Consider the following 15766-nt stretch of genomic DNA (forward strand, 5'->3'; position numbering starts at 1 on the left):
CAGCCCCCAGATAAGTCACTGAGAACTTGGTGAGCCTGAAGTGAAACCAGGGCTCCCAGCAGCTGCCCTGGAGAGGGCCGATCTTGACAACATGATCCAGGCCCTCTCCCCAGGACTCTGACCCCCAGTCACCTGGGGCCCCCATGAGCCCCCTCCCTGCCTTTGGCCCACCCCAGAGTAGCAGTCTGGAGGGCCTGGCTGCGGAGGAACCCATGGGGGCTTCCCCAGGACTGTCCTCCTGGCCCAGTTTTTGCCCTGCTCCCCGCCCCACACCTGCTCCGCCCCGTCGCTCAGTCTCTTTGCAACCCAATGGACTGTGGCCCGCCAGGCTCCTCAGTCCAGGGGATTCTCCAAGCAAGAATACTGGAGTGAATTGCCATGCCCTCCTCCAGGGGATCTTTCCAACCCAGGGATCGAACCCAGGTCTCCTGCATTGCAGGCAGATTCTTTACCACTGAGCCACCAGGAAACCCTCACCTAAGAGCTCAGCAGTGCTCAAAACTATCCCCAGGGAGACACCAGGCAGGCTGGGCTCTGCCCTCTTTGTCCCTGCAGGGGCACTGGACCAGGCAGGCTGGGGGCAGGAGGTGCCACCCGGTGACCACAGACAATTCCGGTCTGTTTCCCATCAACAAGAGGAGATTATTCCTGCCCCGTGTTTTGTGGGGTTGTTGGGAGGATCTGGAAGAACCTACAAACGGGGACCAGAAAGTGAGCTGCCGGTGAAAGTCCACCCGCCGGTGTGGGCTGGGTGCCTGGGCGGGGCTGCAGGGCACCGGCGAGTTTGCTGTGGCCGCCCCCGCCTGCCTCTCCCAGGCCTCCTAGCTCTCATCTCCTGGAGCGCACGGCAGCGAGCCTGAGTCCCCTCCTCCAGCTGCAAGGAGGTTAGGGAGCCTGTATGCAGGGGGCAGAACCCCTCCTGTGAGCTGGAGCTTGTCCAGCTGGGAGACCCCAATTAGACCTCATGGGACGGGCCTGCAGCGACCCCTGCGAGGCCACCAAGAGCCCCCGTGGGTCACACAGTAGACTCCGGTGCTCGGTCCCTCACAGCCTCCGTGCTGGAGAATTAACTGCCCTGGGGGATCCTGAGCCAGCTGAGGTCAGGACCTTGGCCCAGAGCTGAGCTGCACTCACAGCTGAGCTGTAGCCTCAGTCTCCTCATCTGTCAGATGGGCTCATCAAAGGCCCCGACTCGCAACATTCAGGCTTCCAAGAACAATAGACCTGGAGTCTGAGCCCAGGGGCCTGCGACCAGCCCGCAGAAACAGGGGCTGGAATTCTCGTCCCTCCTCCCCTCCCGCTGGTTGGAAGCCCGGCCTGCCTCCTTGGCCCAGAAAGCTACCCTGGAGCCATGCGCTTGGGGCTTGGGGGCGCATTGCTGTGAACAATCGCCTCGGCCCATTGTGGGGGTGGGCGAAGCTGCTGACGCAGAGAGGCCGCCCCCTCGACCCACCCCCACCCCCACCCCCTTTGTGCAGCGCCTTGCCGGGAGATGAGCAGGTTCCCGCTGCCGAGCGGGACGGCCCTGGAAAGAGGTTTGTGCCACCCGGCCCCATGCCGCCCAGGACAAGGGACCCCTGAACAGTGGGTGAGGCAGGAGAAGAGGCCCCCTGCACCCTGGCAGCACCCTTCCTCCCGCCCTCCGGGCAGCAGGCTACCCTGTCCCCCTGCCAGCCCTGCTGCGGCTGCATTCCTGGCATAGCCGGGAGACTCCCGCCCTCTCCCTCCTGGTGGAGTAGGGAGGGGGACGCAGGGCGCTTGGGCCACGCTCACCCTGACTGTTGTGCGCTTCCTGGGGCTTGGCCTTTGGCCCCAGGTCTCTGCGTTCATCCCAGCCTCCCCCCCCATCCCCCCAACAAGCGCGCTCCAGAGCGGTGTCTCGGCGTGTCCTCCTTCTCATCCCTGCTGTCTGGCTTTAGCTGGCTGCTCTGAGTCGATCAGCCATGCTTTCCGACCATCAGGTTCCACTGCTGTAAAAGGAGGATTTGCTATTGAGAGAGGTGCAATGGAAGCCCCCACACGCCTGGGCTGGTCCCTCTCCTATCCCTCACCCAACCTTCTTCTGAGGCCGGGAGACTTTTGCTGACACCTTCCCTATGTCCCCTGAGCCTCAGGAAGTAGGGGTGGGAAGGGGCCAGGAGCAGTGTGTGTGTGTGTGTGTGTGTGTGTGTGTGTGTGTGTGTGTGCGCGCGCATATGAAGTGGCCAAGCCAGGAGCAGGTCCAGCTCCAGAGGAAGAGAGCCGTGTGTGTGTGTGTGTGTGTGTGTGTGTGTGTGTGTGTGTGTGTGCATATGAAGTGGCCAAGCCAGGAGCAGGTCCAGCTCCAGAGGAAGAGAGCCGTGTGTGTGTGTGTGTGTGTGTGTGTGTGTGCGCGCGCATATGAAGTGGCCAAGCTGTCCTGGCCAGGTAGAGCAGGAAGTGACCTTTATCCTGAGTCCTTTCCCAGCTCATTGGGTCTGAGCTGTCATTTCTTTCATGTCTTGCCATCGTCACTTCTCTGCCAGTTGCCGTGTTGGAAATGACCAGCGAGTAAGCAGTGTTGAGTGTATTCTAACACCCACCTAAGACGCTCATCAGTGAGCAGGATGCTGCTGCTGCTGACAAGTCTCAGACATGTCTGACTCTTTGTGACCCCATGGACTGTAGCCCGCCAGGCTCCTCTGTCCATGGGATTCTCCAGGCCAGAATACTGGAGTGGGTTGCCCTGTCCTCCTCCAGGGGATCTTCCCATCCCAGAGATCGAACCTGTGTCTCTTATGTCTCCTGCACTGGCAGGCAGGGTCTTTACTGTGAGCACACCTGGGAAGCCCCAGTGAGCAGGACTGGAAGAGACCTGAGAAGACACACTTGTGTCTCTTAGGAGATTGTGTGGAGGATGCTATGAGCTGCGGGAGGCGGGAAGGGAGGCTCCTGCTATAGGACCAACCAGGTCCATCTCAAGAGTCACCTAACCACCCTGGGCCTCAGAGTCCTCATTCTCAAAGTGGGGAGGAAGTCAGCCAACCTGAATTTCTACACTTAAGGTGGAAGGGTTGCTTTCCTTCCCCTTTGGGCTGGAATCCCTGCTTTTTGCTCACCTAGACGTTTCTCCCTGGGTCTCAGCTAAATTAAGCTCACAAATACCATGCTGTTTTCTGCTCGCTTCACAAAATAAAAGGAAAACGGATCAACAGGAAAAATTTGCCCAAACTGCTTCTTGGCTGAGAAAGAGGTCTACCTGTTCGCAGTGCTGTGCCACAGCTGGAGATTTTCTTATCTAAGGTAGCTGAAACTGAATTAAGTGTCATGTGTATGCAAAAGTGAAACACATAAAAACCAGTAGTTTCTCTCGAAATAGGTGGTAGCAACTAAGAAAACTATAAAAAAGGCATCGCTAAGATAAGCAGATAATCTAGAATATTTTTAATACTTGATCAATGCAAACAAGTCAAGAAGTGAAGAACAGAGCAGGGAAATAGCAAGAAAACATTAGAGGTAAATGGACTGAATACTCCAGTTAGAGTGGGGTCTTCCCTGGCTTTCCAGAGGTTAAGACTCCCCACTTACAACCCAAGGGGTGCGGGTTCCATCCCTGGTCAGGGAACTAAGATCCCACATGCCCTGCAGCATGACCAACAAAGTTAAAAATGCAGAGAGTGACCGGAAGGAAAAGTCAGACTCGACTACACACTGTCTGCCAGGGATGCACTTCAGATGTGAAGACGTGAGCAAGGGGAAAGCAAAAAGGGGGGGGGGGCAGGGGTAGATCATGCAGACACTAAGCATGAGGAAGCTTCTACAAAAATCAGACGAAATGGACTCAGGACAAGAAGTCCTACCAGAGACTCTTTCCCAGTGATAAAGGGGCCAATTCATCAAAAATGTCTTCACTGAGCGGTCTTTGGCAAGTTACTCGGCTTCCATTTCCCCATCTGCGTGACAGCAATAATACTGCACCTGCCTGGTTAGGGGTATGGTGGGGATGAGAGGGCTTAGCTCCCGTTAAGGATCCAGAACCACGCTCAGCACGGAACCAGGGCTCTGTGACTCTCAGCCCTCGGTGTTGGTGCAACGGGGACAAAGCCTCGCGCTCTTGCTGTGCTCCTGACCGAGCTTCTCTGAGGTGGGGTTCTGTGGTCTGTTGCAAGATAAGATGTAAACACAGGCCACTAGCTGGTTCCTCCAGTTCTTTCCTGGTATGTGTAAGGGAGACGCAGAGAGAGAAAGAGAGAGAGAGAGAGAGAGAGAGAGAGAAAGTGTGTGTGTGTGTGTGTGAGTGACGAGAGGCAGAGGAATGGCAGGAATGAGTCAGCCTGCGCCTAGTAATCTGTTTGCTAGACCCAAGGCCTGAAGTCAAGGAGACGTAAGGACTGGGGCCAGGAGGAGTGTCCCAGTCGGGCAGGGTTTGGACTGTCGCCTGGTGTAACTGGTGCTGTATGGGGTGGCTCTAGGCTGCCCTGGGTCATCTTCCAGCCTGAGAGGCATGAAGGCCGTCAGCACCTGGGACCTGCCAGGTTCACATGGCCAGAACCACAGCATCTTTGGGCCTTTCCCCCTGGGCTCAGGCACAGGGAGAATGCTTGGGGGCCTTCCCCACTTGCCCCGAGACCCTCCGCCCCCTGCTCCAAGGCTGTCGTGGCAGGGCGGGGACCCTTGCTGGGGCCAGGCCAGCTGTGGCACGGAGGCCTGTGCAAGGAGGCGGTTCCAGCTGGGGCTGTGGGAAGGCGGGCTTGTGGGTTCCAGTCGATGCTGCCTCTCGGGCTTCCGTGGTCCTCCTTGGCACATATCCACATCCGTTCTCTCCGCTCCTTTCCGGACACCGCCTCCCTTCTCACTTGCAGTGGCAGCCTGACCCCCTGCGTTGGAGGTTCATTGAATCCCCTGAGCACCAGATGCGGGGTGCATGGACCCCTCTCTCCTATCATGCGTGGGGGGGTCCAGGCACACCTGGCTTCCCAGACAAGAGAGCTGAGAGGCTCTGAGAGGTAGACGCTTGCCCAGGATTCCACGGCTGATAAATGGCAGGGTCGGGCTTTGAAGGGGGTCGCCTGACTCCAAGGTCATTTTTTTTCTTTTCTTTTTTTTTTTTTTACTAATTTTGGTCTAGATTCATCTTCACTACACTGACTCATCAGAAATCTTCAAGGGCTGCTCATTGCCCAGAGCTGTGGCCTCCATACTTTTTTGATCTTGCATCCCTATAAGTAAAACATTTTGAGCATATTCTTCATTATATCTCCATTTTAATTATCTACAAACTATTTGCATGAACTAAGGTACTCTTGTATTATGTACTTTAGAAAGCATTAAAATATGGTTTATATATGAGAGAAATATATCAAGAACAGTCTCTAATATTTTCTCCCCACCTCTGGGAATCAGCCTGTGAGTACCTCTGGGGTACACATCCATCCTCACCTTGGGGAGAGCTGGCCTGGAGGATGAAGTGACAACCCCTGGGCCTGATACTGGGTGTTCTGTCATCTAAAGCCCTCAACAGATTTCTTTCTACTGCCCCACAGATCAAAGTCAAGGGGCCAAACGGGCCCCAGTCATTCTCAACTCCCATCTCTACGCCCATACTCCCTCCCCATCTCCATTTCCCTCTCCCTCTTGCTAAGTCTTCCCTACTATATGAGCCCCAACCCAAACCTCAGTTCTGTACAAAGCCCTCCTCTCCCACCCTAGACTCAGACATTTGTACCAATCATTCGCCTCCAAACTCAGCTTGCCTGAATCACCATTAAATTATCTTGCCTGGCTTGTCTCACCTTGCTGAGTACTTTATGTAAGTACCATTATTATTACTTCCATTTGGTAGCTAGGGAAACTGAGGCTCAGAGAAGTCAAGTAATTTCCTCAGGGTCACGCAGGAAGTGATGGCACCTGACCCTAGAGTCTGTGAACTCTGCTTCAGCACTAAGCTGTGTGAAGCAGAGATGATCTTTCACATTGTTGTTAATTTTTCCCAACAAACTAACACATATATCAGGCAAAGTGCTGAATGAATGATTGTTTGAATGGACAAATGAATGAATCGCATAGGCCACCACTAAGAAGAAAGGCCTTGGTGGAGGAGAATGGGCGTACTTGATTCCTCCTACAGAATGTATTGATTCCTGTACTTAAAGAGTCCTGGTTAAGACTCTGAGCTTCAGGCATGCAGTACTGAATCTGGGTGCTCCGATGTCATCAGCAGAATTGAGTGTCTCCAGCTTCTGGCTTGACCACCCTCCGTGTTGACTTAGTCCTCAGACAGGCTCCCCTGGCAACTCCAGGGTCATGCCCCACCAGCCTAGCCATCCCAGCAAGAGGAAAGGGCGTCTGATGGCTCACTGCACCAGCTTAGGCCATGGGCCTGTCCTGGATCCCATTTCTGTGGCCCAGGGGTTGGGATGAATGGTTAGTTCCTGATCTCTGCAGTAGGGAGGGTGGGTGGCTCCATACAGACCACGGGAGTTGAGGTGGAGCGGGGGATGGGATGCTGTAACCAGGAGAACAAAGAGGTGTGAATCTCAAGTGTTCACTTGGCTTTGTCTCTTGAAGGACCTGGTGGACTGGCAGAAACCCCTTCTGTGGCAGGTTGGCCACTTGGGAGAGAAGTATGATGAGTGGGTCCACCAGCCAGTGTCCAGGCCCATCCGCCTCTTCTACTCAGATTTTGTCGAGGCCCTCAGCAAGACAGTCTGGTGAGTCCTGCTCTGGGGTGATGGTGGGCTGTCCCCTCTCCTGATAGTGCCAGCCAGATGCAAAGGGGAAGGGGCAGTTGGGTCCCTCCCTGGAGCCCAGAGCTGTTCTGCAAGCTCTTGGTGACAGTGGAACATGCGATGGGCATAATCTATTCCTGTGCATGGTTTTTTCCACTGAGTGGCAACCCAACATGTAGCCAAAAACTGCTTTGAATATCCCTCTTGTTCTGTTTCAGACTCCTATGAGGCGTTTTTAGCCTCTGCTGCCCTGGCGGGGGGGGGGGTGCTATTTTGCCTGCAATTACCTCCTCTACCACGAGAGGCCAGCACTTATACAACTGCACTGTCAGTAGCCACAGGGATTCTTCTTTTTTTTTTTTTTTTGATCCAGTAACTCGGAGACCGAGGTGGATAGACTCACAGCCGCTCTTCTTTTCTCCTCCTCCCCTCCCCACCCCCCGCAGCAGTGTCCCTTGACCGCAGGTCCATGTGCTCTCTGCACCTGCTTTAGTGCCTTCTCCTCCCCCCTCTAGTGGAGAGGTATGTCTCTCGGGAAGCTGGGCCGTCTCAAGCTGCTGTGCATGTATCTCTCTCACCTTGATGGTCTTCCTGCAGGTACAGCGTCCCCATCGTCTGGGTCCCCCTGGTCCTGTACTTCAGTTGGTCCTACTACGGAGCCTTCGCCCAGGGCAACGTCCAGCTCTTGGCGCCCTTCGCCACAGGTGATGTCTAGTCTTTCTAGTGTGCAGCTCCCATGGCTCCTGGAGGCAGGGGACCTTGGTGCTCTCTCTGCTCCTGAGTTTCTTAGACCTTAGAACCCTAAACCACATCACAAGCATTTTAAAATGAGGCCTATCTGTAGAAATACTTGTCCAAAAGAAAGGTCAGACTTCCCCACCCTCCAAAAGAGGAATTAAAAAAAAAAAGAAACAGCCACACATTAAATTAAATCATTTCAACAAGTGGTATAGCAATAAAGAAGGGGATTTCCACTGAGTCAAAGAATAGAAAAAGTATGACCTGGGGTTGTTTGTCAGGAAACTAAATGAAGTCATTTCACCATATAGGACAGCAGAGCTGAACTCAGAATGGTTCCGAACAAAACAGAGATTAGAACCTGGAGGAGAAAGAATAGAAACAAAGATTAGATCCTAGGTGTCCTAGAGTGTACCCCAGGCAAAGGCCCATCAGCAGAAGCTGTGACTCAGAGTCACCCCAGTAACCTCTGCTGGGTACTTATCACATGCCTGGGACTTTCCAGGGACCATCTCATTTAACCCTCCCAACAGCCCACAAGCAAGGGACTTATCACTACACCTTTTTAGAGATAAAGAAATGGAACCTTAAGAAGTTAAGCAAGCAGGTCAGGGTCATGTGGCTAGGATGTAGCTGCCAGGTGCCACCCAGGCAGGCAAGGGACAGAGAGAAGAGCCTGTGAGGCTGAGTCTCTGGGCAGCACTTCTGTGGGCATGGCCTCTGCTGCCAGCCTGCCTCCCCAGTTCATCACCCACCTTGGGCCTCCAGGTACGTACCACCTGCCCAGGCAATCTGTCCATCCTGGCAGAGTCCACCTTGGGAAAGTGCTCGCCCATGGTGAGTGGCTCAGACAGAAGCCAGGTTGGGGGGACAGGTGGAAGAGGGTACTGAGAATTGCTCAGGCAGGCTTTCCTCTCCTGATCACACGTCACGTTCCTGACTGTGAGCCTCTGAACCCCTCTGTGCGCCAAATGCAAGCTCCTTCTCTCCACACTCCGGGGCTGTCTCCTGCCCACTTCCTCCAGGAGGACAAGTTGAGGGCTGAATGGTTTAGATGAGAGGGGCCACGGCCACAGCGCGGGGAGCCCCAGTTTTCCCACCTGATCCAGGATGGGGTTGGGCTGAGCCAGCTGCAGGAAGTCCCCCAGAGCTAACGCTGCTCCCAGACACCAAGGGTTAATGTGTACACCCCTCAAGCCAGGGTTACCCACTTCTGCCCACGCTGAATAGCTCAGGCACAGCACAGGGCTTGTTGCTCAGACGGCCTGCTCACTGAATCGCCCACTGTTCCTGCCCAGCATTCCCTGAACAATCACCAACAGTGGCGGGGCCGACGGGGCTGGGGCCGGAGGGAGAAGGGGATGCGAAGCTTTGGCCCAGGTCCCTCTGCAGGAGTCCTCCAGAGATGCCACTCGGTACCAGCTCCAGCCTGATGGGCTGACAGGGGTGGTGCTGGGGTGAGGGGGCGGGCAGAGCCTTGACCTATAAGAGGCGACTCTGGTGAAAGGCCGGGAGGGTGATTTGACGGCCCTGCAGAGAGCTGAAATGTGCTGTCTGATAAAGGTCTAGTGTAGGGGGTTAGTTGGCCTGTGACCAGGATGCCAGCGATGGTGGCAAGAGAGCCGCACACGCCTCCCTCACCCCTGGCTCATCAGGCAAGGCACAGGCCCAGGCAGGGAAAACAGAGCCACGAAGTGAGGCGAGCGGAGACTCAGCAGGGTCCCAGCGCAGCTCCTGGACAAGAGATACACTGGAGGAAATGCAGGAGACTCAGGGTGCCAAGGAGCAGTGGAAGCCGCACGGAGGCAGCAGCTCAAGGCTGAAACTCACAGGTGCATGTGTGTGAAAATGCTCTGGAAAGCAGAGAGGGTCTTCACCTCCCTTCACTCCCTTCACAGTTCCTGGAGGTTGTATGTCCAGTCCTTTCCCTGCTGAGAAGAGAGCTATGCAGCAAGGAAGGACTCTTGCACTTTAGGAGGGAAACTCCTTTTCCCGCAACCAGGGACCCTCCAGAGCCCTGCAAGGAGAACCGAGAAAATGCCCCCCAGGGAGGACCGTGGGTGGATGTATTTTGACAGATAATACTTAAAGATCATAGCAGCGACCTGTAACATATGAAGAGTGTTGTGTTATTATGATGTGTCCATATACAGTATATTATTCTTACATAGAAGTGAAGTGAAAGTGGAGGCACTCAGTTATGTCTGACTCTTTGTGACCCCATGGACTGTAGCCTACCAGGCTCCTCCGAGATACATACTTATCACACAGCCAGGTATTATATTCCCTGTGTTCTAGCAACAACCCTTCACAGCTGGTAGGATATTTTACTGTTGAGAAAGCATGTAGATAGTACAGAGCAGAGACCTGAACCCTGCACTTCAGCAGGGTGTCCCAAAGGACCCTAGAGGTGTCCAGCCGTCCCTCAGAGTGGGATCTGGTCAGCCAGAGCCGCCTAGACAAGGCAGTGCTGAAAGGCAAGCGTCAGGCCCGGGTATGGACACAGCAGGCCCTACTGATCAGAGACATCAGAGCAGCTTACCACCCGATTTGAGAGAGATGGGTCCTTGGGGGATTGAATCTTAGCTGCGTTACGTGTTAGTTTCCAGATGAGGCATGAAAAATCCTTTCTTAATTTAGAGACTCATTTGGAATGGTTTGTCATAATGGCCCAGAATCTGGTCCAGAGAGCTGCAAAGTCACCTCTCCTCCCCACCACCTTCCTGGATTCTCTCCTTCCGCAGTGATTCCCTGGCCATTCACACTGGGCACAGCCCTTCAGAAGTGCTTCCTTAAACAGAACCAGAGGCTGCCTTTGGAACAGCACAGGTCAAATCTTATCCATGTCCAGCCCTCCAGAGAGGTGTGGGTTGGCCCATGAGTCTCCCACGAGTGTCTGAGCACCTGCTGTGTTAAGGGTGCAGGAGATAGAGAACAGAATACCCACTCTGCCCATGAAATGCTCATAACCTGGTGGGGGCGAATGAGTAAAACAGAGCCACAGTTCAACATGATAAAAGGATGATGTGGAGGCCTCGCTCAAACCCTGCCCAGGCCAGGGCAAAGGGCATCTGCAGAGGTTTCTTACCAGAGGAAGGGAGGGAGGGGATTCCAGTGAAGGAAAGATGTGTGGGGAAGGGAAGGGAGCGTAGGGCCCCCAAGGGTCCCACGTGGTTCAGTGGGCCCCAGACGGGGTGGCTGCGGGATGAGGCAGGGATGTGCCTGACAGGGCTGGTCTCAATGGACCTTGAGTGCCAGGCTGGGGGACTGGACTTTACTTGAAGAGAATGAGGCAGCAGAAGAGGGTTTAGCAGCATGTAGGGGCAGAGAGTTGGAGTAGGAAGCTGCTGTGGGGTGCTGACAAGGTCATGGGGGAGTCAGAGTGGTGAACTGACTCAAGAGACGTGTTTTAGCTGAGATGAGATACGTACAGAATTAACCATTTTGAAGTGAACGATTCAGTCCACCACTCTGTCTAGTTCCAAAATGTTTTCATCACCCCAAAAGGAACCCCACCCCCTTGAGCAGCTGCTCCCCATTCCCCCTCTTCCAGCCCCGACAACCACCAACCTGCTCCTGTGTACACTTGACTTTTCAGGACGTGCTATATAAATGGACTCCTACATATGTGGTCTTTAGTGTCTGGCTTTTTTTTTTTTTTACTTTATCTGTCAAAAGATATTAAGGAGAAGGAGCTGACAGAGCTTGGTGACACAGGTTGGACACAGGAGAGAGGAATAAGTCAAGGCTTTGGTAATGTGTGGAAGTCATTAACCTCCCCCTGAGGTGCAGTTGGGTGGGAAGGAAGAAGAGGATGATTAGCTTTGTTTGGAAGCTGGTGACGTTGGAGGTGGGGCTGTGGACAGCTGCGTGGAGATGCCCAGTAGCAAGTGGCTATCCAGGGCTGGGCTGGAGACACAGATCTGGGGGTTGTCGACAGGTGGGTGTGACTGACATCCTAGATCAAACAGAGGGCATTTGAGAGGAGAGGGTCAAGGTTTTGACCCTGGAGACAGAGGCAGTTTCCACAGTGGAGCCTGAGAGAGGGCCTCTAGAGAAGAGGCGAGGGCCTTCCCTGCAGGTCCAGTGGCTGGGACTCTGCACTCTCACTGCTGAAGGCCCAGGTTCAATCCCTAGTTGAGGAACTAAAAATCCCACAAGCCCCATGGCAGAAAAAAAAAAAAGGAAAGAAAGAAAGGGAAAAGGGGAAAAAAGGTGAGAAGAAAAGAGCCAAGTATTCCAGCAGGCAGGGAGTGGAGCTCTGTGTTCAGATCGTTTTGGTCCCAGGTGCTCTGAGAATCTGGAAAGTTGTGGATCTGCCCCAGAAAGATGCACACAGGTGCATCTTTGGGATACCATGTCAACAGGTTCACTCTGAAATCCAACCAAGGACTCTCTGGGTGTTCCCAAACCTCAGGTTGGGAGCTTATGTGGTTACAGATTCAAAAATAGAGTGGTCACCAGCGTCATATGCCACAGCCAATTTTAGAGATGAATTGAAGAAATTACTTCGATCTGCCAAGAAATACATCACAAATGGCTTTCATAGTTCTTTGAAGAAGACAGACTTTAGAGGCTTGAATGAATGGAAAGAGGTGAAGTAGACTTAAGTCTAACTGACCTTTTCAGGGGGTTTGGCTATGAAGGGACTGCGTCTATGATGAGAAAGTCTTAAATGTGAGCAGAAGAGCAGTGGAGGAGAAGTTGAAGATGCCCAGAGGAGTTGGATGAAGGGGGTGGGGGGTGGGGGGCAGACTGAGGGCTGTTCACTGCCTCGTGAGGTGAGCTGGACAAGTGATGTAAGTTGTCTGTACTTCCACACCCTCAGTGACAAGGGCAATGCCAGCACTTCCTTTGTCAAGTTGGAATGAGACAAAACGTGAAGTGTAAAGCACTTGAATGGCGCCTGGTGTGTAGGGGCTGGTGAATACACATTTGCTGCTGCTGCTGCTGCTATTATTATTGCCATCACCACCATCCAGTGCCCAGGCACCTGAGTGCACACTTCTTCTCTGAGGAGCACGAAGTTACAGGGTTGAAGCACAATCAGGGGTGGTTGAAGGTGGACAGTTATGGAGGAGCCATTCTCCCCCTTCCTCTCTTCTACCCCAAGGACTCTTTCCCGTGAACTAGGAAGCTGGATGGAAGGGAAAGGGGGTGTTTGAGGGCAGTGAGGAGGGAGCTGAACCTGCAGATATGAAAGGATCTCCAGGCAGTGTTTGAGGCCTAGCTGAGGTTGAAGGCACCAGACTCATGGCTACACCAGGCTCCTCCTCCACCTTCAGCGTGTAGGGTGGAGAAACAGGCTTTTGTGCTCATCCAGGCTTGGGAGGTCATGGGGGCAGCGGAGGTTAAAAGAGAATGGTTAGCTTTAGGAAGCAGTTTGGTGGTGCCCCCAAAGTTAAACATAGGTGCAATAAGGTCCCAGAAATTCTACTCCCAGGCATATACCCAAGACAACTAAAAACATAGGTCCACACGAAAACTTGCGTATGACTGTTCATAGCAACATTATTCAGAATAGCCAAAAAAAATAGAAACAACCCAGCTGTCCATCAGCTGGTGAGTGGATAAACAATTATGGTGCATTCATATTAACAAGGAATGAAGTTCTAACACATGCTACAAAATGGATGAACCTTAAAAATATTGTAAACAAAAGAAGCCAGTCACAAAAGACCACATATTGTATGATTCCATTGGTATGAAGTGTCCAGAATCAAAAAATGCAATAGACAGAAAGTAAATTAGGGGTTTCCTGGCTCTGAGAAATGACAGAGGTTGGAATGACTACTAATGGGTAAAGCGTTTCTTTCTGGGGTGATGAAAAGTCTCTAAAATTGAGGTGGTGGTTGTGCAACTGTAGATATATCAAATATCCCTGAACTGTACACTTGAAATGGGTGAATTGTAAGATATATGAGTTATATTTCAATAAAGCTGCCACTTTTTTAAAGAGAGAGAAAGTATAGCCAAAGCAGTGGCTAGTGGAGAAAAGAAGTAAAACTTAGAGGGTAAGGGTAGACCTGAAGAAAACAGTGAGAGCTGAAGTCCCTGTGAAGTTAGAGAATCAATGAAGGGGAGAAAAGAAACAAGGGCCAGGAGGACGGCAGGCTGCCCTCCAAGAGCTGGGCGTGGGGGCCTCGCCCCTGATGATAATGATATCACGCCAGTCTTCTGGTCTCCAGGCTAATCGTCTTCCGTTTTTTCACATCTCCCTCATATGCTGTGCTTTTAGATGTTCTCAGTGAACCTCTCTCTCCTTGGGTTTTCCTGACCCTCTTGGCCCCCCGGCCCCTGGTTGTTAACATCTTCCATCAACAGCCCCCAGATCTGCTGGCTTCATCAGGATCACTCCTCCCTCTCCTCCAGGCCACTGAGGCAAGGTCACTCTTTTCTGGTGTCAGTCCATTTGGGCTGCTGTAACAAAATAGCATAGACTAGGTGGCTTGTAAACAACGGAAATTGATTGCTTATGATTCTAGAGGCTGGAAGTCTGAGATCAGGGTGCCAGCGCAGTCAGGTGAGAGCCCTCTTCTAGGTCAAAGACTCCTTGTATGCTGCTGCTGCTGAGTCGCTTCAGTCGTGCCCGACTCTGTGCGACCCATAGACGGAAGCCCACCAGGCTCCGCCGTCCCTGGGATTCTCCAGGCAAGAATACTGGAGTGGGTTGCTGTTTCCTTCTCCAGTGCATGAAAGGGAAAAGTGAAAGTGAAGTCGCTCAGTCGTGTCTGACTCTTAGCGACCCCATGGACTGTAGCCTACCAGGTTCCTCCGTCCATGGGATTTTCCAGGCAAGAGTACTGGAGTGGGGTGCCATTGCCTTCTCCGACTTCTTGTATACTCATATGTAAAAAAGGGGAAGATTCTCTTGAGCCTCTTTTAGGAGGGAATTAGTCCTATTCATCTGATGACCTAAGCACCTCTTATCACCTTGGAGGTTATGTTTCAGCATATGAATTTGAGAGAACACACTCAGACCATAGCACCAGGCAGAGGTCCAGCACTGACCGTAGCTGTTCCTCTTACAGTCCCTTTAAGGAATATCTCAGATCTCTAGTCAAATCTTACCATGATTCCAAAGTCAAAAATACCACAAGAAAGAAAACTCCAGGCCAGTATCACTCATGGATACAGATGCAACAGTCGTCAACAGAATACCAGAACACTGAATCCTAGAACATATTAAAGCATTATGTACTATGATGAAATGGGACTTATTCCTGGAATGCAAGGGCGGTTCAATACCTGAAATCAATGTGACCCACCACATCAGTAGTCCTCTGACAGGACTCCTCCTAAATAAGCCCACACACATCCTCACAGTCTCCTTCGTGTTTTGACTCACGGGCCCCAGTGGTGGGGGTCGGGCCCGCAGCTGCGGAGCCGAGGGCAGCAGCTCCCAAGGTGACGAGGCTGTGGGACAGGACCTCTGGGGCCTCCAGCCCCTGACCTCCCTCTCTCGCACCCGATGCAGAGTACTCAGTGGCCATGCCCGAGTCAGCGTTCCCAGGCCTCTTCCTGCTGGGGCTGTTCCTCTGGAGCCTCCTGGAGTACCTCATCCATCGCTTCCTGTTCCACATGAAGCCGCCCAGCGACAGCGCTTACCTCATCATGCTGCACTTCGCCATGCACGGCCAGCACCACAAGGTGAGCGGAGCAGCACCCCCCAAGGCCATGCTGCTGAAGCCTGCCCTCAGGAGCTCCCATCTTGGTGGGGGTTGGGTTGAGGGCGAGGAGAAGTCAAGGGTGTGTGATTGGGTCCAAGCCTGAACCGGCCGTGGACAGAGTGAGCATGCGTGTCCAACTCTAATCCTCACATTCATTTGCTCGTTCAACAAACGCTTACTGAGCGCTCACTCTGTGCCATGTGCTGTTCTGGACACCATCAATCAAAACAGGCAAGAATCACTGACCTTGTGGAGCTTCCCTCTGAAAGGGGTGCTACTGTTCTCCCCATTCTGCAGAGTGGCAGACTGAGGCTTGGGGAAATAAAGGAACTAAGCCATTTACCCAAGGTCGCACTAGGACAGCGTCCCCTGTGGACGCCACAGTCTATGCTGTTGGTCATCCACCCACCCTGGGGCTCCTTCAGGGCAACACATAAGGGTCCCCGCAGTCGGGATTGGAAGCCAGGTCCCCCCAGAGGATGTCCCTGGCCTGTGCTGTTCTCATCCTGCCCTAGGGTTTCCACCTTCTCCCTTCCCCTCCTTCCCCTTTGACCAGGAGCTGGGGTTCCGGCACAGAGCCCCGCAGGTCCTGTTGTTGCTCCGGTCAGAGGGGAGGGAGGCCCACATCAGGATAGTGTTCTGTCTCAGTCACCTGACTTCTCTCTCCTCTTT

At 53.1% G+C, this 15766-nt stretch overlaps 1 protein-coding gene across 1 annotated transcript in view; it reads left to right on the top strand.

Moving 5' to 3' along the window:
• The window catches only part of FA2H (fatty acid 2-hydroxylase), a 55973-nt gene that overhangs the window by 36531 nt on the left and 3676 nt on the right, over positions 1 to 15766 (top strand). Inside the window, exons 3-5 of the mRNA XM_081508693.1 lie at positions 6526 to 6668; positions 7284 to 7390; positions 14902 to 15074. Coding sequence (XP_081364819.1) covers positions 6526 to 6668; positions 7284 to 7390; positions 14902 to 15074 — 423 coding nt within the window. The remainder of the gene's footprint in view (positions 1 to 6525; positions 6669 to 7283; positions 7391 to 14901; positions 15075 to 15766) is intronic.

This window comes from Giraffa tippelskirchi, chromosome 7 (assembly GCF_054371585.1).
Source record: "Giraffa tippelskirchi isolate mGirTip1 chromosome 7, T2T-mGirTip1v1.2.pri, whole genome shotgun sequence".
Lineage (NCBI taxonomy): Eukaryota > Metazoa > Chordata > Mammalia > Artiodactyla > Giraffidae > Giraffa > Giraffa tippelskirchi.